The sequence below is a fragment of the Camelus bactrianus genome, chromosome 18, assembly GCF_048773025.1.
Source record: "Camelus bactrianus isolate YW-2024 breed Bactrian camel chromosome 18, ASM4877302v1, whole genome shotgun sequence".
Classification (NCBI taxonomy): domain Eukaryota; kingdom Metazoa; phylum Chordata; class Mammalia; order Artiodactyla; family Camelidae; genus Camelus; species Camelus bactrianus.
In genome coordinates, this window is record NC_133556.1 from 21299220 (window position 1) to 21319871 (window position 20652).

A 20652-nucleotide genomic window follows, 5' to 3' on the forward strand; every position below is an offset into this window, starting at 1 on the left:
ATAGAATTCACTACTTTTAACTGTGCCTGTCTGTTTGCTCCCTTTCAGAGAAAAGTGAGGGAATATTTTGCTTTCCACATGCTTCTTTACCCCCACAGCTAGGATGTTTTGGTTCCTAGCTCATCTTTAAAATTGATCTGCTCATCAACCACCCGTTCTAGTTTGTAGAGACTTCCCTTTGATATCCCTCAGATCTAACTTTCTTCGGTTGTTTTGGTGCTTAATTATATGTAGGTATATATTAATTCTAGTACCTCATTTTTTGCTTATCTTTTCCTTTGAGTATATCTAATTTCCTCAGCTAGATTATAAAACTAGGATAGTTCTTATAATGTTGTATAGTTTTTAAGACCAACCCTTTCATTGTTCAGGTTCAACGTATTGTTGAGTTGATTGGCTCAAAGAATACCTGGAATGACATTGTTAGCAAAAACCAATTCAGGAGTGGCAAAAATTTCTGACTTTATTTGTAAAAATCTATCATAAAATTAATTGATTTAAAAGTTGGGAGTTGCTTTTTGTTTGTTTTTTAAACAATGTCCTACTTCAGTAAGAATGCTGTGAATTCACATCTAGGACCTCAGCCATGTGGCCTCTGGGGAGTCAGTGGATGAAGACGTTCCTCCTCCATCAGTGTCCCTACCAAAGCTGGCAGCGCTTCTTCGGGTATTCAGTACTGTGGTGAGGAGCATTGGGGAACGTTTCAGCCCAATTCGGGGTCCACCGATTACTGAGGCATATGTAACAGATGTAAGTTTTAGTAGTCTTTAGTATCATTCAGAAAATTGCTTTTTATTTTAAATTCTTCTCTTTACCTTGTGAACTATGTTATTAACCCTTCCTTTGTTTAGCACGTATGTATGTGTGGCTACTTTCTTAAATAGCCAGAGAAGTATGGAATTCCATATCCCACTCTCCCTCATCCCCCTAGTCTCCCCATGAAAAAAAAGTCCACTCTGAATTTTTAAATGTCCATGAACTTTTCTTTTAGGGGGTCCTTTGTAGGTCCATTTAGTCTTGTTCTTAATACATACTTTTAAATTCTTCAATTTTTTAATAATAATTAATTTTTGCTTTTAAATTATTGCATCTCCTTTTAGTTTCCAAATACTAAGAATAACATGTATAGAGAAACTCCCAAAAAATAATTTTCTTTAAGCATAACAGGATTAAATAACTTGATAGCCTGACATCAAAGGCTATAAAGATGTAAGAACTTAAAATATGTAGTAGTCTGAGACCAATTATTGAGGTGGCTAGATTGCCACATTTCAGCAGCCCCAGATGTCAGCTGTATGATATTACAGTCCAGTGAGTGGTTCAGTATAATGGATGTGAGAAATGAACCTCCATCCTTAAACTCTACTTGAATGAATAAGAAGGGCGAAACCTGTGTGATAAAGTCATAAAAGATTTAACCTAAATGATTAAACTTTTACGGTTAGAATAAAATTTTAGTTTTTATGACCATTTACTTTTTTGAACACATTGCTAGATAAAGTTGAACATTAATTACATATGTAATTCTTGATAAGTTAATTGTGTATTTCAGCAGAAATGTCAGATCCTGAAGATAATTAAAACCAGCATGTTGATATTTTAAAACTGGTTAGAATGGCTTAATATTTTTACATGACTTTGTCAGTATTGAAATAAAAGTGGATGTAAACCAAAAAGGAAGGAAACATACTATTTCTAGGATATTTTATTTATTAAATGTACTCTTTTATAAAGGTCCTTTTAGACCTTTTAAACTTACATGTAGGTTTAAAAAAACTTCTGTGATAGTGGTTGTTGAATATTACAGAAAATTTTAAGAAATACTTTTTGTATCAATTTGTTCTATTTTTTCCTAAGTTATTTTTAATAGAAATTTAGTACATTAATGTTGACTATTATAGTTTAGTGGGGTTTTTGGTAGGAAATGATAAGATTTTCATAATCCTGAAATAAGTATTATATATTATGAATGAGAGTATTCATCTTTACAAAGAGACCATCAGCACATGAACTTTCATAAGCTAAAGCTGTCTTGGATAACTAGTTTTAAAGGGTTGATTAAAAGCCCAAATGCTGCAGGGAGCTATGTTCAATATCTTGTAATAACCTTTAATGAAAAAGAATATGAGAGTGAATGTGTGTATGCATATACATGACTGGGACACTGTGCTGTACACCAGAAATTGACACATTATAACTGACTGTACTTCAATTAAAAAAAAAACCCAAATGCTAGACTATGGAAAGTTATTCTCATGTCAGGTTATTCCCATGCTATTCTGAGTTCTGGTTTATTTTATGATTATTTTAAGGATTCTCAAGTTTAGCCATTTAGTGACTTCGATGGGGTGTAGGAACTGGGTATGAGGGAAGTACAGGATGGCAAATTCCATTTCCTGTCATTATAGTACTTGAGAATTCTTTAAGCAAGATCCTTTTTGCGTACTGTACCAATGACACCCTTGTTATCCAACCACTGAGAACTAGAATATTAAGAGACTATTGAGAAGGCAGGCAGTTAATTTTCAGTTAAAACGGAATTAAACAGAAACTATTTTCTTACTCTGTGGAAGAATAAATTTTTTTAAAAAGCTGCTTGTTTTCCCCATTTGCAGGTTCTGTACAGAGTAATGAGATGTGTGACGGCTGCAAACCAAGTGTTTTTTTCTGAGGCTGTGTTGACAGCTGCTAATGAGTGTGTTGGTGTTTTGCTCGGCAGCTTGGATCCTAGCATGACTATACGTTGTGACATGGTCATTACATATGGATTAGATCAACTGGAGAATTGCCAGACTTGTGGTACAGATTATATCATCTCAGTCTTGAATTTACTCACATTGGTACATGAATTCTTTTTTGTTGCCTTTTAATATATTGATTCAGACCCTTAAATTTAAATTGATATGGAAGAAATTAAGACCTTGTTGGGTTTTTTGCATTAATTAGTCTTATTTGTATAACCTAGTTTTTTGCCCTATTACCTATTTAACTTGTAGTGTTTAATAGCTCATCCCAGTGTAGCTTTATTCATTTTTTTGATGAAATTATCATCCTTCACAAGACTATCTAGCATTCCTGATAAACACTTTATAGAGAAGGTACTTGATAGCTATTTTGAAAAACCCTGTTATGTTTTGTTTCCCATATTAAACTTCTTTTTACAGTTTTTATTCTTTTTTGACCATAAATATTCCCCCTCTCTCCACCTTTTACTGTGGACATTTTGAACCATTTTTTAGAAAATGTAGAATAGTGTAATGAATCTCTGCATACCTAATACTCAGTTTCTGTAATTAAAAACAAATGGCCCATGCGGTTTCACCTAGGCCTCCTACTCTCTGCCTCCTCCTTGCTCTCCCTCCATCCACAATGGGATAATTTCAAAGCAAATTCTAGAAGACATTGTGCTGAATGTTTCTGCCATAGTTAACACTTAACCTTTGCCAGTGTAAAAAAATACCCCTGATTAAGTGGAAATATAGATACATGATTTAGGTATCTAAACATTTTAATGTCAATAATGTTAAGGCCTTAAAATATAACATTATTTTTTAATTTAATAGACCATTTTCCAGAGCTGTTTTTAGGTTTACAGAAAAATTAAGCAAAAAGTAGAGTTCCCATATAACCTCTCCCCATAGTACTTTCCTCTGTTATTATTAATATCTTGCTTTACTGTGGTACATTTATTATTACTGATGAGCTAAGTTGACACAGTATTATTAACTGAAGTCCACAGTTTACTTTAGGATTCACTCTCTGTATTGTGCATTTTGTGGGTTTTGACAAATGTGTGGTGCTGTGTATTCACCATTATGCTGTCATACAGATTAGTTCCACTGCCCTAAAAGTCCCTTGTGTTCCTCCCATTCCCTCTTCTCAGATGGCTGACAACCACTGATCTTCTTACTGTCTTCATAGTTTTGCCTTTTCTAGAGTGTCATACAGTTAGAATGATATAGTACGTAGCCTTTCCAGATTGGCTTTTTTCCTTTAGCAATATGCATTTAAGACTTGTCCATATTCTTTTGTGAATTGATAGCTCATTTCCTTTTATTTTGTTCTTTTAGATTGTTGAACAGATAAATACAAAACTGCCATCATCATTTGTAGAAAAACTATTTATACCGTCATCTAAACTACTATTTTTGCGTTATCATAAGGAAAAAGAGGTAAGTGACACACTGATTGGACTTTTGATGACTTAGGTCATTGAAGAATTTGACTCATGTTACTTAATAGGCTACATAAATCAAATTGAAATGATAAATATTTGATTTAAATACAGGAATTATAATGATTCACTTAATATTTGTTGATTGCATACTGTGTACCTGGATGGAGTGATGTGCCAGATAGTTTTTCCAGATTTCCATCATTTGTTTTTGTTAAATTTATTTTATTAAATTTTCATAAAGGCCAAACAGATGTGTTTGTAAAATTATAAATGCAGAAGTTCTGTGTATGTTTTAAATATAACTTCATTATTTCCTAACTGACTCCCAGTCAAAGCCATTATATAGACTTTCCAAGTAGCTGTAGTAACACCTATCTTAATGAACTGCTGTTTGTATATGTTTTAATACTGGCTTAAAAGAAAAAAAGACCTTTTAAGAAATTAAACATCGTCATTTGTAATTTAGAGGACCTTTTTTTGGTAATAAAGCTTTATAGATTTTAAAAAGTTTACTGATATATGTAGGTTCCCTAAGTTACTTTTTTAAAATTTAAGGTCTTTGGTGTTTTGGACAGTGAATTTATCAATCTTAAACTGATTTTCATCATCACCATTATGCAGATAGTAATTTGCTTTCCATTTAATTTTCATTTGCCTGAATTCTCTTTTTAAGGTTGTTGCTGTTGCCCATGCTGTTTATCAAGCAGTGCTCAGCCTGAAGAATATTCCTGTTTTGGAGACTGCCTATAAATTAATTTTGGGAGAAATGACTTGTGCCCTAAACAACCTGCTACATAGTCTACAACTTCCTGATGCCTGTTCTGAAATAAAACATGAGGCTTTTAAGAATCATGTATTCAATGTAGACAATGCAAAATTTGTAGTTATATTTGACCTCAGTGCTCTGACTACAATTGGAAATGCTAAAAACTCACTAATTGGGGTGAGTCTTTACTTGTAACGGCTTTGCTTTATCCACATTTAAGCCTCTTTCATTGCATGTTAAATGTTTCATTTGCTATCACGGCAGTGCGTCTACAGAATCAGAACAAATGGCTAATATTTTGGACATACCTGGATAACTAAAGTTGACAGGAATATTTTCTTGCCAAGTTTAGCTCTCACCTTCCTTAATAGGTTTTTTTGTATTTGTTTTATTTTTTTAGAAAATTCTTAATGCTTTCTCCTGTTTACTCTAGCATGCTTGTAGAAAATCTGTCAACATTTTCCACAGGACAGATTTGTATAGTTCTTTTAGTATGCAATCCCTTCTTTCTTTGGTATTTTTTTCCTGCTCCCCACTAGAGTTAGTGCTTACATATGGTCCTTACTTTTTTACTACCTACGTTTTTCTAGGTGCATTCATATATTCTTGGGAAAAGATTAAAGATTTCATTCCTTTAAGAAATTTGAAGTGACCCTGCTTTTGATTTATAATTATTGCTATTATTGGTATATTTCTCCCTCCTATGGGACCTTGCAGGATTGAAAAACGTATTATTTATAATGAAAAGTAATAGGATATAATTAAGTGGAATAATGTTTTCAAGAGAGAAGGAGGGAAGAGTCAAGATTTGATGTTTATACTTGCATGCTCTCCATGTTGTTAGATTAGGTTGCCTTGTGTCCTTCCATAGCTGCTCTTTCCCTCTTTACTAGGTATGGCTTATGTTGGAAGACTGCAGTAGACTCTTCCTTTCTTTGCATTCTAAAAATTTGGTTGTTGAGGAATTCACATTGTGTTCAGATTAGAAGAGGTTTACGTCCTTCTGGAAATGAGGAGGCCTGGGGATAGGTCAGTCAGGTGGAAAGGAGTATCTTAGCAATAGAAAGAAAAGGATGGAAAAAGCTTAGTGTGGCAGGGTGTGTCTTTTTTCTCATTGGACAGGGCAACTTGCCATTTGCAGTATATGGAAAATTAAGGAAGTTTGATCTGCATGGAAGGGTACAAGGGCTTTGTTTAACAGACGAGGGATTAGCAGACCACAACCCCGGACTAAATCCTGCTCAAGATCTTTTTTTTTTTTTTTTTAATCTTATTGAGATAAAATTCACATATACAGTACCCATTTAAAGTTTACAATTCAATAATTTTTCAAGTATATTCACAGAATTGTGCAACCATCACAAAATGTCACCCATTTTTGTAAAGTTTTATTGGAACATAGCCACTTTCATTCCTGTTTTTTTGTCTGTGACTGCTTTCTAACTGCAGTGGCAGAGTTGAGTTGGACATTGCAACAGAGGTGTCATGTGGCCTGCAAAAGCTAAGATGTTTACTCTTCACAAGAAGTGTTTGCTGATTCCAGGTTTAGTGTACCTAGATTGTTTCCAAATTTAAATATGTCATTTTAATTTTTCAAAATGTGTAGAGATATTTTTTGAAAGATAAACTCTTTCTATGCTTATGTATGTCTTGGAGGAGCCAAACATTTACTTTTTCATATCTCATCAGATGTGGGCACTGTCTCCAACTGTCTTTGCCCTCCTGAGTAAGAATCTGATGATTGTGCATGGTGACCTGGCTGTTCACTTCCCTGCCATTCAGTATTCAGTGCTCTACACATTGTATTCTCATTGTACTAGGTAATGTATTTACAAATACTTCTTATGGAAAACTTTTGCTTTTAAATTTTTTAAGGGGAAGATGGGCCCTTTAGAGTATACATTTTTAAAAAAAAGTGTTGATTTAACTTTGGAATTTCATTTTTTTAAGTGATAGATGAAAAGATTAAATTTTGTCTTGCAGGCATGACCACTTCATATCTAGTAGTCTTAGTTCTTCCTCCCCATCCTTGTTTGATGGAGCTGTGATTAGTACCGTAACTACAGCCACAAAAAAACATTTCTCAATTACATTAAATCTTCTGGGAATATTGCTTAAGAAAGATAATCTTAACCAGGACACAAGGTAACTAATATTTTATAATGTATTATTAACTGTTTCTAATTTCTCTTAATTTGGCATTATAATTTGAGAAACGAAATGAAGACTATCAAGGTGGGGTAGAGCAGCTGCTTTACAATGAAACACTTTAAAATTTTGTTTTATTATTGAATCTAGAATTTCTTGTTCTTGAAAGAATTACATGAAACCTCTCCATCCTGCAATATATTACAGACAAATGTTTCTGTAGAGATTTTAAAAGTTTTTTTGTTATAATATATGCTAGTTTGGGGAAATACTCTCAAAAGACAATTTTGACAAAGTGATTTCTATAGTTTTAATGTTTGTTTCTTATTGCTTGAGGTATTTAAAAAACCAAAAGAAAGCTAATGTAAAAATAATAGGTTATTTAGGTTGTTTTTCTTTTTCTTTTTTTTTTTAGCTGTAAAATCAATTGTATATTTTGCATTTCAGGAAACTATTGATGACCTGGGCTTTGGAAGTGGCTGTTTTGATGAAGAAGTCTGAAACATACGCACCTTTATTCTCTCTTCCATCTTTCCATAAATTTTGCAAAGGCCTTTTGGCTAACAGTAAGACTCTGTGTTTCTTTAACTTTGTTAATCAGTGCTTAAAAGGGATCTTTGATAATTGGAGAAAGATAGTCACTTCAGTGCTTTTCATGACTGGAAACGTATACTCCCCATTTTAATGACAGATGCGTAGTCTGTCTTAAATTTTTTTTTTTGCCATTCTTAATATGTGAAAAATAAGTTGTTTTTAAGTTGTTGTCACATTTTTAAGCTTATGTGAATGTTTATACGTTAAGTATACTTTAAAAACTTCCTTCAGAAAAAGATTTGGGTGAAGGCTAGTCACCTTAAGTGGATTTTGTTGAATATAACATTTTCCGAAATGTTACCGCAAGTGAGGGTTCCAGGCAGGAGCAGCCCCTCATTCATTGTAGACATTCATTGTTTGTTGAAATGAATGGGTTCAGAAAATTATGATATGCTGGCATATAATTTCTTTTGGCAATCTGAAAATATCTTTTAATTTTTAATAGCTCTTGTTGAAGATGTGAATATCTGCCTGCAAGCATGCAGCAGTCTGCATGCTTTGTCCTCTTCCTTGCCAGATGATCTTTTACAGAGGTATGTTTTTTTTTTTTAATTTGAATTTTCTAAGATAATTTTTTTTTTTAAATGAAGGTCCTGGGGATTGAACCCAGAACCTCATGCATGGTAAGCATGCGCTCTATCACTGTTCTATACCCATCCCCCTATAGAGGTATAGTTTAAGGATCCAATCTTTTGACCCTGGCCCTAATAACTTGGAAATATTGCCACACTTGTCATACTCTTTTATTTTTTTTGTAGGTGTGTTGATGTTTGCCGTGTTCAGCTAGTCCACAGTGGGACTCGTATTCGACAAGCATTTGGAAAGCTACTGAAGTCAATTCCTTTAGATGTTGTCTTGAGGTATAACAGTTGTGTTGGGGCAAAGACATCCTACTATGTTTAGTTTAAGAAAAGACAAATTACCTATTAGTGGAGTAATGTCACATCTTGTTTACTTCTTAGTGATTGAAGAGATGTCAAAAGATCAAATTATGCAGATCTAGAAGAAAATAACAAAATTTTATAATTTTTGTAAACTTCTAGGCTTGTGATAATTAGTATAGAATAATATGTATAGTGCCAAAATATGTTTCTCAGTAGCTCAGTTATTTGAAAAACTAAACTATCTTCTTTTATAGTTTTGATTAGGTAAATTTTGGAGCTTTAAGAACCTGAAATTTCAAAGTTGTAATAACATCTCTATGTATTTTTAAAGTCTTAATTTTATATTTTTAACTTTCAAATTTAGTTGGTAGGGAAATAATTCATTTACAGTATGAGCTAACCTTTTAACTAAAACATTTTGTGTAACAATGTTTTTTATTTTGTCTGCAGCAATAACAATCACACAGAAATTCAAGAAATTTCTTTAGCATTAAGAAGTCACATGAGTAAAGCACCAAGTAACACATTCCACCCACAAGATTTCTCTGATGTTATTAGTTTTATATTATACGGGAACTCTCACAGAACAGGGTAAGACATTTCTTTGACTCTTTCATCTGGGAAAAGTAATTGAAATACGCTTGAATATCTGAACCCTGTGCCCAGTTTTGAGGAGAAAATATGTCAGGGGTGGCAGAGCAGAAAATAATATTCTTCTCAAACGGGTTATTTTAGTTTTCAGCAGTGGAAAGAATTGCTTTGAAGTTGGCATCTGAAGAAACAAAAATGGGCTTTGAAATTGATTGTGAAATGCGGTGACAGTTAACTGATCTGACCTGGTAGTCATTGCTCTGGGGAGAGGCTTGGGGGCATAGGCATTCTGGAGATGTTTAGTTGCAGTGCGTGTTTTGTCCTGATGGCCAGATTATCTTGAGCCTTTTATCCTAATAATCCACCCGCATCATACCCCATTCTGTTTCACTTGAAAAGACCTCCTCAAAATGAGAGGTGGGGATATAATGCTTCCCAATTTTATATGTTTTGCCTTTTTCAAGTAGAGAATATTGTTGTCCCTTACTCCCATTTCCCTTGCAAATTTTTTTTTTAAATGAAGTTGTCATTGTCTGTTAAATATGAAACTGCTTTTCCCAGGAAGGACAATTGGTTAGAAAGATTGTTCTATAGCTGCCAGAGACTGGATAAACGTGACCAATCAACAATTCCCCGCAATCTTCTAAAGACAGATGCTGTCCTTTGGCAGTGGGCTATTTGGGAAGCGGCACAGTTCACTGTCCTCTCTAAGTTGAGAACCCCACTGGGCAGAGCCCAGGATACCTTCCAGACAATTGAAGGTAATCGACTCTGTGCTTTTTCAAACTTTGTTATGTGAATACTTTTAAGCTTATATTAAGAAATAATGAATTTTTTATCTTTGGTAAAAATTTGAGAGTATATAATTTTTTTCTTTAATACTTGAACAGTTAATCTTCTTAGATAAATTTGTTAGAATAAGCGTCCATTGAGTAATTGTGTTGGCAACATTGTTATCTGTTTGTGTTCACAAATTTAGGAGATTTATGTGGGGAAAACATTTTTTTCCTCTAAAAATGAAAAGATTTTTCATGGTGGGAGGTTTGGTTTTAAATGATGGATATACAGAGGATACTGGATATATGTGAATTTGTGAAATTATCTCCAAGAACTTCTAGACTCTTTGAAGATTCCTTATAAATTTAGAATGTTGTCTTTGGTTTTAGGTATCATTAGAAGTCTTGCAGCTCACACATTAAACCCCGATCAAGATGTTAGTCAGTGGACAACTGCAGATAATGATGAAGGCCACAGTAGCAACCAGCTTAGACTTGTGCTTCTTCTGCAGTATCTGGAAAACCTAGAGAAGTTAATGTATAATGCATATGAGGGATGTGCCAATGCATTAACATCACCTCCCAAGGTTGGTTTCAGTCGGCTGAATGTTGCTTTGCAGCAGTTTCAGGGTCAAATCTGGTAGTGTGTGCAGAGCTGAAATCACAGTAGACATGTGTATGTGCTTTATGTGTATTTGAGATATCTCTGCCTATAATTTGAACCCGTTCTGAGCTCTTTTCTCTTAATTCTAAAGGTCATTAGGACTTTTTTCTATACCAATCGCCAAACTTGTCAAGACTGGCTGACTCGAATCCGACTCTCCATCATGAGGGTTGGATTGTTGGCAGGCCAGCCTGCTGTGACAGTGAGACATGGCTTTGACTTGCTTACAGAAATGAAGACAAATCCGTCTCAGGTAACGTGTGTGTGAAGTTAATTGTAAACCTTTAATTAGAAAAATTAGGGCTTAATTCCTTTGCTGTGATTTAATCTATTATAAAATAAGTTAAAGGTTCTGTTCATTTTTAAAGCTTTTGATCTAATATTTTTGTATAATAATTAACTTCCAAAGTCACCTACTCATATTTTTTGCTCAGAACATGTGAAAATGCTCATTACTTATGCTTAAGGGTTGTGTATAGAAGACAATATTTTTATAATAATTTGTAATAACTGTAATGTATAAGAAAATATAACGTTATATGTGGAAGTATAATACTAATAATGTTATAGTGTACGGAAAAAGTGCTGCCTTGTAAGTGGGCTCAGTTAAGTGGAATCCAAAAATTGCAGATGTTTGCTGGTAGAGTAATGTCAATAGGCAATAAATCAAAGACATGCAATTAATCATTCTTTAATTCATGGTTATTTATATTTAATTTTTGCTTTATATTTATTTCACGTGCTATTCCTATAGATGCCACAGTTTAAATGTTAAGTACCTTTTTAAAAATTTTGTAAAGACTAACACCTTGTGCTATTAAGGTGTATCATCCTCCTTTTGTAGTTACATTATATATATTTAGGAAATTCTAATAATGTAATATTGTTGTAAAAATAATTGTTAAATAAATTGGACTTTAAATAGGTTTTATTTTTAAATTTTATTCTTTTTTTTTTTTTTTTTTGGCATGGGGAGGTTTATTTGTTTATTTAATGGAGGTACTAGGGATTGAACCCAGGATCTCGTGCATGCTAAGCATGCGCTCTCCCACTGAGCTATACTTTACCCCTAAATAAGCTTTAGATTATGAACAGTAGTTGTAAATTTAGTAGAGACTTGAATTTAAGGGTATTGAGGTCTGTGATTGATTTTTTCCTAATTCCACTTTCAGGGGAATGAATTGGAAGTAACTATCATGATGGTGGTAGAAGCACTGTGTGAACTTCATTGTCCTGAAGCTATACAGGGAATTGCTGTCTGGTCATCTTCGGTCGTTGGGAAAAATCTTCTCTGGATTAATTCAGTGGCTCAACAGGCTGAAGGGAGGTAAGTTGGAGGGCAAGAAATGGATGATAGGATTTCTTTGTGTTAAAATTTATTACAGACTAACATTAAATGTTAAAAATATTGTTCAATTTCAGCAGTTGAAGCTTAGGAGGCATCTTTAGTCAAAATTAGCAAAATTTAGGTACTTTTCCTCTTTATGAATTAATAGGAAATCTTCCTTAAAACAAGATCTGCCACATTTGTTTTATAAATTCTTTTGAACTTGATTCTTATTTGATAACCTTTCATGTCAGAGTCTGTTACAAATTATCCTTTATGGCCAGAGTTCTTACTCATTAGCCTTGTGCACTCAACGTTCATATTCACTCGATTTCACTAGGTAAATAAGCATGTACCAAAAAAGCCTCTGTATATTTATGTAAATGTTACCAAATCTGGAAAATGTAGGGAAAAATTTTAAAATGGTTCGTAATTCTATCTCCTACTGGTAACTTAGTTTTGGTGTATATGCCTTTTGAGTTCTTTTTTCTTTCATATATAGTTTTCTACCCTCTTTTCACAGAAATAGCAGTGTTTCTGCTGGTCACATGGTTTTTACTTTTTCTACTCAGCAATGTTGTAAAAAATATTTTGCCATGTTAAATATTCTGCAGTGTGATTTTTAACAACACATCTTTGTGGTGTGTGCACCATAATTTAACATTCTTTACTGTTGGACAGTAAGATAATTTCTAGTGTTATAACTCATCTTACTGCACCATGGCACTTAATTCTTTGCTCATGGTTGTGATTATTTTCTTTGAACACATTCCTGCAAGTCGATTTACTAGAAGAAAGGCTATAGACCATAAGGCTTATGGTACATGCTATTGTTGATTTACCCTACATAAAAAATGGTTTCATTTTGTATCCCTAGCAATAGAGTATCCCCTTCCCTTCACCTTTGTGAATATAGAGGACTGCTTACTGAGGAACAGGACCCCTAGCACCGTATTAGTGAAAATATATGTTTTAATTTACAGTTTTTAAATTAATCAATAATAGGACTTTCCCCATAGGTTATTGACCATTTATGATTTTTTTTTAAAACATAGATTATGTCTTTGTGGCCTCTTATTTTTTTGGTTATTGATCTGTGAAATTTTATTACACACTAAAATTATTGATGCTGTCTAATTTCTTGGTTTGTAATTTGTTTTTGTTTTTTTCTTCTGGGACAATAACTTTTTTTTTTTAATTGAAGTATAGTCAGTTACAATGTGTCAATTTCTGGTGTACAGCATAATGTCCCAGTCATGCATATATATACATGTATTCGTTTTCATGTTCTTTTTCATTAAAGGTTATACAAGATACTGAATATAGTTCCCTCTAATTTGTTTTTAATGTTTATGGTGTGGTTTTTTTATGACGAGAAGTTTCAAATTATGTTGTTCTTTATGTATTCTTCCTTCTGTTTATTCTTCTGCTTAGTCTTTGTACACATTGGGATCAGATACTTGCTGATATTTTGTTAGTTATTTTATACTGTTTTTTTTTTTAATATTTAATGATCTTTGTACTTATTTTCATTTTTTGTGAGAAAGAGATCTGAGTTTGTGCCTCAACCTCATACAGAATAATCAACTCATTGTCTCAGCCCAGCTTATTGAGTAACCCATTCTTTTTAGTTTTTTTGGAAATGAAATATGTGGGTAATTGACAAATAAAGCTGTTTGAACTTGCATTGAAGGTTTGAAAAGGCCTCTGTGGAGTACCAGGAGCACCTGTGTGCCATGACAGGTGTCGACTGCTGCATCTCCAGCTTTGACAAATCTGTTCTCACGCTGGCCAATGCCGGGCGCAGCAGTGCCAGCCCCAAGCATTCTTTGAACGGTGAGCATTCAGGGTTTAAATAAAAAGTTACAGCCAAATAGTTGGTACGGATGATCTTACTGTATGTTTTTAGATACCTGTGCTCTTTGAAATATTTATAACTGCTTCAAATCTCTCTGACTTTATAAAAAACTGTCAGGTGAATCCAGAAAAGCCGTGCTGTCCAAACCAACCGACCCATCCCCTGAGGTAGTCAACTACTTGGGGAACAAGGCGTGCGAGTGCTACGTGTCAGTTGCAGATTGGGCCGCTGTGCAGGAATGGCAGAACGCTGTCCATGACCTGAAGAAGAGCACCAGCAGCACTTCTCTCAACTTGAAAGCTGACTTCAATTACATAAAGTAAGAATTTCTTTTCACTTATAAACTGATCCTTAACCCCGTTAGACAAATTTTCGGTATCTTTAAGGTCTTCCTTTATGACAGAAAAATATTAAAATTGTCCCATATTTACTATAGCAAGATGGTTGTAGTTTTAGTAATACTTCCATTCTAAAGATGACTGCAATGAGAAACCAACATTTGTGGTGAGGAAGGTATTCATGCAATGAGGAAACAGGTTTGTAACTGTTGAAACAGTCATTTGGTGCTGATTCTCAGAAGCTGTCATAAAATCATAATGAGTAGAAAGAGAAATTTGTCATTGCTTTAGAAAGGATAACATATGATGACTTTGTTCCTAAGTTAGGTGTGACTATATTAAAAACATTTGTTCTAAGGAGGACAGAGTTTATGACATTTGTAAATTAAACTTCCTTTCCTATTTTTTTCTTCTCCTTATTCTTCTGTGCATTTATTAATCCCTTAATTGAAAATTTGAGTATAGGCTTTGTCCCAGACATTTGGCTGGGAATGATAAGGACCACTAGCTGTCCTGCCATCGAGGAGCTCAGCTTCTAGTGAGGAAATGAGTAGGGTAATTTCTCCATTGAACATGTGCTAAGTGCCAGCCAGTGGCATGCAGCACTATATAAAACAGACACAAATTCTGGTGCTTGAGGAGCTGACCTTCTAGTGAGGGAGAGACACACCAATAGACCAGGTTGGGAAATGCCATCAGGATGTCATTTGAACACAGACTTGAAACATACCTGATGCAAGAATGATGGGCTTTTGAAGGGAGGATATAGCTCAGTGGTAGATTGCATACTTAGTGTGCTCGAGGTCCTGAGTTCAATCCCCAGTACCTCTATTTTAAAAATAAATAAATAAACCTAATTACCCCCCCAAAATTAAAATAAAAAAAGAAAGATTCGTATTAAGAAAAAGTAATTGTTATAAAAAAAAAGAATAATGAGCTTGGAGTGTTCTGGAAATACCTGGGAGGCCACTGTGTTTGGAGCAGAATGAATAATAGGAGACAAAGGTTAGAGAAGTAGGTGGGAACTGTGAAAAAGACTTGGGCTCCCAATAATTTAGAAAACTTTAGGTGGGATTTGAACAGGAGAGATCTGTGGGGGTGAAGGAAGAGGGAGGAAAACATGTTACTGAAGTAAGAACACACAGAGACCAGCGAACTATGTTTAAGTTACTTGAAACGTGCAGGTGAGATTGTTTTAGAAAGCAGTTAAGAATTGGATTTGGAACTAAGGTGAAAACAGAGAGAGATTTAGGGATCCTTAGTATACAGGTGATAAAGGCCCTCTTCCTTTTCATGCTTTATACCTCAGAGCCTTTGTAAGCCACAGGTAAGGGGGAGAGTGAGTGAAAAAGAGAGAAGACCAAGCTCAGAGTCCTTTTGAGCATCTTTGTTAAGGGATGGGAGAAGAAACTGTTGAAGAAAACACGGGAAGGACACTGAGGAAGGACATGTCTGAGATGTAAAAGAAATCATCAGCCTTGTAGAGAGATACAGAGAAGCAACCAGGTTGAGTACTACAGAGTGGTGGAGAAATTTGAAAATGAAAAGCTTTAGTTAGGTTAATTGGGTAATGAAGTCAAGGAGAGAGAGCTATGGCTAGAGGAGAAGATTATGTGTTTATTTTAAATATTGGGGAGATTAAGTGTTCTTTTGAGCCAAGAGGAAGGAGCCACTAGAAAGCAGGGGTTGAAGAAGCAGGAGAAAGAACATTGAAGCATTAACTGGACCCCATCTTTCCTGTGCCTCAAGGAAAGCAGTTAAAGTTGGATACAGACAGTTTTGGGAGTGGATGGGGGTGAGGAGGATAAGGGTAGAGGAAATGAAAGTCTGTTTTTATTTCTAAGGAGTCAGTCAGTAGTGGAAAGTCTGAGGGCATCGTAGAGCATAGTGGGGACACAGCAGACCTGCCATTGGAGAGGATGCAGACCCCGTGGTGGCAGAAATGATAAGTGTGCTCATCTCCAAACTGACAGTTCATCAGTGTCCAGTGATTATGGCTCACCTGAGAAGGTGATGGTTGTATTGACCGTAGCTTGGGGCTTATTAAGGTAGAAGCAGGCACAGTCAAGTAATACACATTTCTAGTGCTGTATTCAGGTTGAGTGGTAAGGGAGGTGACGCAGCGAGAGGGACAGGAAAAGATGAGAGATTAATGGAAAAGAGGGAGATTGAGAAGCTATAAGTCTTACAGGCTGGAGAGCAGCTGTAATAGGAATGGGAACTGAGTGAGAGATCTGAAAGTAGCAGTGGAGAGCTAGGAGGATAAGGCCTCTTATGCTGGCAGTGACACTGCAGACTGTAGAAGGAGGTTCAGAGGTGTCACCTTTTTCAGATAGAGAAGGTAAGGAAGAATTCTTTGAAAGAGAGATAGACGCCATGAAACAGTGGAAGGGAGAGGAGGGAGGCCAGCAGTGAAAGAAGGCAGAATGAGGATATCAGGTCGAGATAACAGGATAGAAGACCTACTGGGGCTTATGCTTTAGGTGAGGAATGAGGCCATGATGGGGATTTAGTGGTAGCTTGGGGAGAAGTAGCTCTACTGTAAGTTTTTTGACATGCCCGGAGGATAACAGGCTGCAGAAGAGAAAGGAAACGTGGAGGGTTGAGTTTGCTAAACTGAATGTCTATAGCTATGACTTTCCAGTTTGCCACTCCAGTTTTAGTGCTAATTAAGACAGTGGTCACGTCTTCAAAATAAAAATAAAATGATGCCTACGTGGAAGGAATTTCATCAAAAGAATGCTGTATAATTGCTTTTTTCACCTAAAATTTGTTCTACTTTTTTGAATGTCTCCAAAGGCTGGATAGAGTGTAGTACAAGCTAACCAATATTTTAATTACAGATCGCTGAGCAGTTTTGAATCTGGAGAATTTGTTGAATGTACTGAGCAATTAGAATTGTTACCAGGAGAAAATATCAATCTACTTGCTGGAGGATCAAAGGAAAAAATAGGTATTTGAGATAATAATTTTAAAACGAAGGATTTTAATGGACAGGTTGTTTGAATATTTTTGGCTTAGTGCATTTTACTGGAAAATCTGGAATTTTTTTGTATGTTTATTGGGGCAGAGTGTGAAGCAAAAAATTAGGGCTGTTCTCTTTACATTTGATTTGACAATTGAAAAAGTTTAATTAGAATTAAGCAAGCTAAAAAAGGCTACTGTAATACTTCGATATTTATCTAGCCATTTTCTTTGAAACAGTACAAATAGTGTTTAAATATTTTTCTTGCTTGACATCTTGATATGGTTCATTAACTTCTTTATCACAAGGAACATTTTGTAAAATGTTATGCTGAATAGTTAGTATTGTATTTTGTGTATTAGCATTGATTTGCTAAATTCAGTAAGATTTGCCAAAAATAGGTCTAGATTTGCCCTTTTAAATAGTAGGTTGACCTACTGATTTTTGAACCTTTGAAAATAAACTCATTTTTGTGGGCCTGAGGTATTATTTTACGTGAAGAATTTTTATATATCTATCAGAAATGCTTAATCATAGTGACTAAACTTAATATGAAACTGCCTGAACTTAAATATGAAAGGAGGTATTCATTGGGTGATTATTTTTTAAAACTGTTAAGGTATCTTGTCACTCTTGTGACAAGCAAAAGTAACTTACTGGAACCTATTTAATATCTGTAGATATGAAAAAACTGCTTCCTAACATGTTAAGTCCAGATCCAAGAGAACTTCAGAAATCCATTGAAGTTCAGTTGTTGAGAAGTTCTGTCTGTTTGGCAACTGCTTTAAACCACATAGAACAAGATCAGAAGTGGCAGGCTGTAACCGAGTAAGTTTACTCCTAAGGAGGTGAGTGTGTGCTCCGTGTGCTGCATGATGAATGTGTGCACTCTGGCGGGGGTGGGGCAGTTACCAGAGCACTGCACCGCAAGTCACGATAGCTTCATTTTAGTTGCAGAAGTTGTGGGATATGTGAATGCAGCTTGCCAACATACAGAGGTTGAAACTGAAATGAAACGTTTTATATCCCCAAAAGCATACATCTTGACTTGCTTACGTCATTTTACTTAGGAGCAGGCTTCTCCTTTTCCTTCCCCTGCTTTGGATGCCAGAGTAGTAGCATCTTGTCAGACTGCTTTGTCCCTTCAGTGGTCACAAGTTGGAAAATACTATTTATTGATTAGCGATTAACACTCTGTTTCAGAAACGTGGTGAAGTACTTGAAGCAGACATCACGCATAGCTGTCGGGCCCCTGAGACTGTCTACCTTGACCGTGTCGCAGTCTCTGCCGGTCCTGAGCACCTTGCAGCTGTACTGCTCTTCTGCTCTGGAGAACACGGTGTCCAGCAGGCTTTCGACAGAGGTGTGTGTATGTGCTTCTACCAGGATAGTCTTCTGAACATTAATAGGTTTTAGGAACAGAGACTGTTTTTTGCTTTCCAGGTAGCATTTGTATCATTTGTTGGACAAGCTAGTAAACCTGGAAATCTAAAATGCCATTTTCAGAAAATTTTCATTTGAGAAGTGTGTGAGGAAGATAAACTCTAAGATCTCAAGGATGGCTGATTGTCTAATTGTGTTGTTTTGTTTTTCTATTTTTGGAAGAGGCGTTGGGTATGTAAATACATACCAGATGATATAAATTTCAGACTTGACTGAAATGAAGACACTATGCCTCCTCCTCCAAAACAGGTTAAAGTTTAACCAAAGATGGGCCCTTTCCAAGGGAAATAACCTTTGAGAGTCTGTTTATGAAGCAGTGGTTTTATGTTTTTCTGTAATTTAGCTTCTGCTTTATAATAAACATGCTGTTTATTTTTTATAAATATGTGCCTATTTTGTTGATAAATATATTGATAAGTTGGATTTAATTTGAAAAAAAATTTTTTCTTTTGGCAAAAAACAAAAAGAGTTTTTCTCTTAGAGTGTCTTCTCTTGTGATTAAAAGGTACAGAGAAAAAAAGGAAGAGTTTAATTGATAAACCTGGAATAGATAAAGTAGCTTACCTTCAGGAATGTAAGTGAGCTCAATCTACAAACAAATAAGGAGCCGTTTATGTTAAGCAGTTTTGGTTTTTATCTGGCAGGACTGTCTTATTCCACTCTTCAGTGAAGCTTTGCGTTCATGTAAACAGCATGATGTCAGGCCTTGGATGCAGGCATTAAGATACACCATGTACCAGAGTCAGTTGTTGGAGAAAATAAAAGGTAACTAGGTTGTTTTTATGTATTTGTTTATTTATTGCTTTGTTAAGATATACTTACACATTTTAAGTGTATAGTATAGTTCATGAGTTTTCACATTTCTTCACCTGTGTAATCACCAGTACAATCAAGATATAGGAGGTTTATCTCACCCCAAAAGGTTTTCTTAGGCCTCTTCCCAGTCATTTCTCCCATCTGCCCTGCCATGGGCAACTGCTGATTTGCTTCCATCACTATAGATTATAGGCTTGTCTTTTCTATAAAGTTGTGTATAAATGGTGCAGTATGCTCTGTATCTGGCTGCTTTTGCTCAGCATTTTGTTTTTTAAGGTTCCCTATGTTGCACGTCAGTAGTGCCATCCTTCCTATAATTGAGTAGTGGTGTTCACTTTATATGGCAATTTATCTAGTGAGCCTTTGTTGGATGTTTGAATTGTTTTCAGTTTTGGGCTATTATATATAAAGCTGCTATGAAATTCATGTACAAATCTTTGGGTAGGCATTTGTTTGCCTTTCTCTTAAGTAAATGCCTAGGATTGGAATTATTGGGTCATATGGTTTAACTTTCAAAATAGTTTGGCAGTTTCTTATAAAGTGGTTGTACATTTTACATTTCTTCTGACATCTACATACTTGCTATTGTGGGTCTTCAATTTTAGTCACTGGAGTGAGTGTATGATAGTATTACTGTGGTTTTATTTGCATTTTCCCGATGGTTAATAATGTCGAGCATCTTTCCATTTGTGAAGTGACCACTGTAGATCGTATTTTGTAAGTGTTCAACTCTTGGCCATTTTTAATGAAGCCATAAGACTTGTTTACGAGTTCTGCATTCAAATTCTTTGTCCGATATGTTTTAAATATTCAAATGAGTAGTCAGAGAATTGGTATGTGTATAAACATTTACATGTCTCATTTTTGAGAAAAATAACATGTTAAAGGGATGTTAACAATTACTTTATTGCTTTAAAATGGAAACATTGCCAGAATTCTGTAGAATTTTAGTCAAAAATGTGATAGCTGCAGTTACTGAGTAAATGTGAGTATTGAATTTCTGGTAAACTAATGCTGGGATATTGACTTATACTGCAGGTTGATTACTGGCAACTGTGACTCACCTGGACCCTCAGTGCCAGATAGACCTGGGTTTGGATCATAGCTCAGCATTTGCAAATCGAGGGACCTTAGGGCAAGTCATCAAACTTCTGAGTCATTTAAATTCCTTTTCAGTTATGGGGATTGCCCCTCTCGTGAGATTCTCGTAAGGATTATAGGAGATGAGAAAAGGTATATAAAAGCCCTAGCACAGAGCATGGCATATAATAGGACAACAAATACCATCTCCTTTCCCGTTCTGAA

At 35.1% G+C, this 20652-nt stretch overlaps 1 protein-coding gene across 3 annotated transcripts in view; it reads left to right on the forward strand.

Annotated features, from left to right (window-relative positions):
- The window catches only part of SMG1 (SMG1 nonsense mediated mRNA decay associated PI3K related kinase), an 88076-nt gene that overhangs the window by 32441 nt on the left and 34983 nt on the right, over positions 1 to 20652 (forward strand). For all 3 annotated transcript variants that reach the window (XM_074346279.1, XM_074346280.1, XM_074346281.1), the window contains 20 exons: positions 577 to 750; positions 2616 to 2840; positions 4071 to 4172; positions 4851 to 5120; positions 6633 to 6763; positions 6927 to 7088; positions 7539 to 7657; positions 8131 to 8218; positions 8444 to 8545; positions 9020 to 9160; positions 9722 to 9921; positions 10327 to 10523; positions 10692 to 10853; positions 11773 to 11927; positions 13621 to 13763; positions 13903 to 14104; positions 16967 to 17076; positions 17769 to 17916; positions 18292 to 18451; positions 19176 to 19296. In XM_074346279.1, coding sequence (XP_074202380.1) covers positions 577 to 750; positions 2616 to 2840; positions 4071 to 4172; positions 4851 to 5120; positions 6633 to 6763; positions 6927 to 7088; positions 7539 to 7657; positions 8131 to 8218; positions 8444 to 8545; positions 9020 to 9160; positions 9722 to 9921; positions 10327 to 10523; positions 10692 to 10853; positions 11773 to 11927; positions 13621 to 13763; positions 13903 to 14104; positions 16967 to 17076; positions 17769 to 17916; positions 18292 to 18451; positions 19176 to 19296 — 3112 coding nt within the window. The remainder of the gene's footprint in view (positions 1 to 576; positions 751 to 2615; positions 2841 to 4070; positions 4173 to 4850; positions 5121 to 6632; positions 6764 to 6926; positions 7089 to 7538; positions 7658 to 8130; positions 8219 to 8443; positions 8546 to 9019; positions 9161 to 9721; positions 9922 to 10326; positions 10524 to 10691; positions 10854 to 11772; positions 11928 to 13620; positions 13764 to 13902; positions 14105 to 16966; positions 17077 to 17768; positions 17917 to 18291; positions 18452 to 19175; positions 19297 to 20652) is intronic.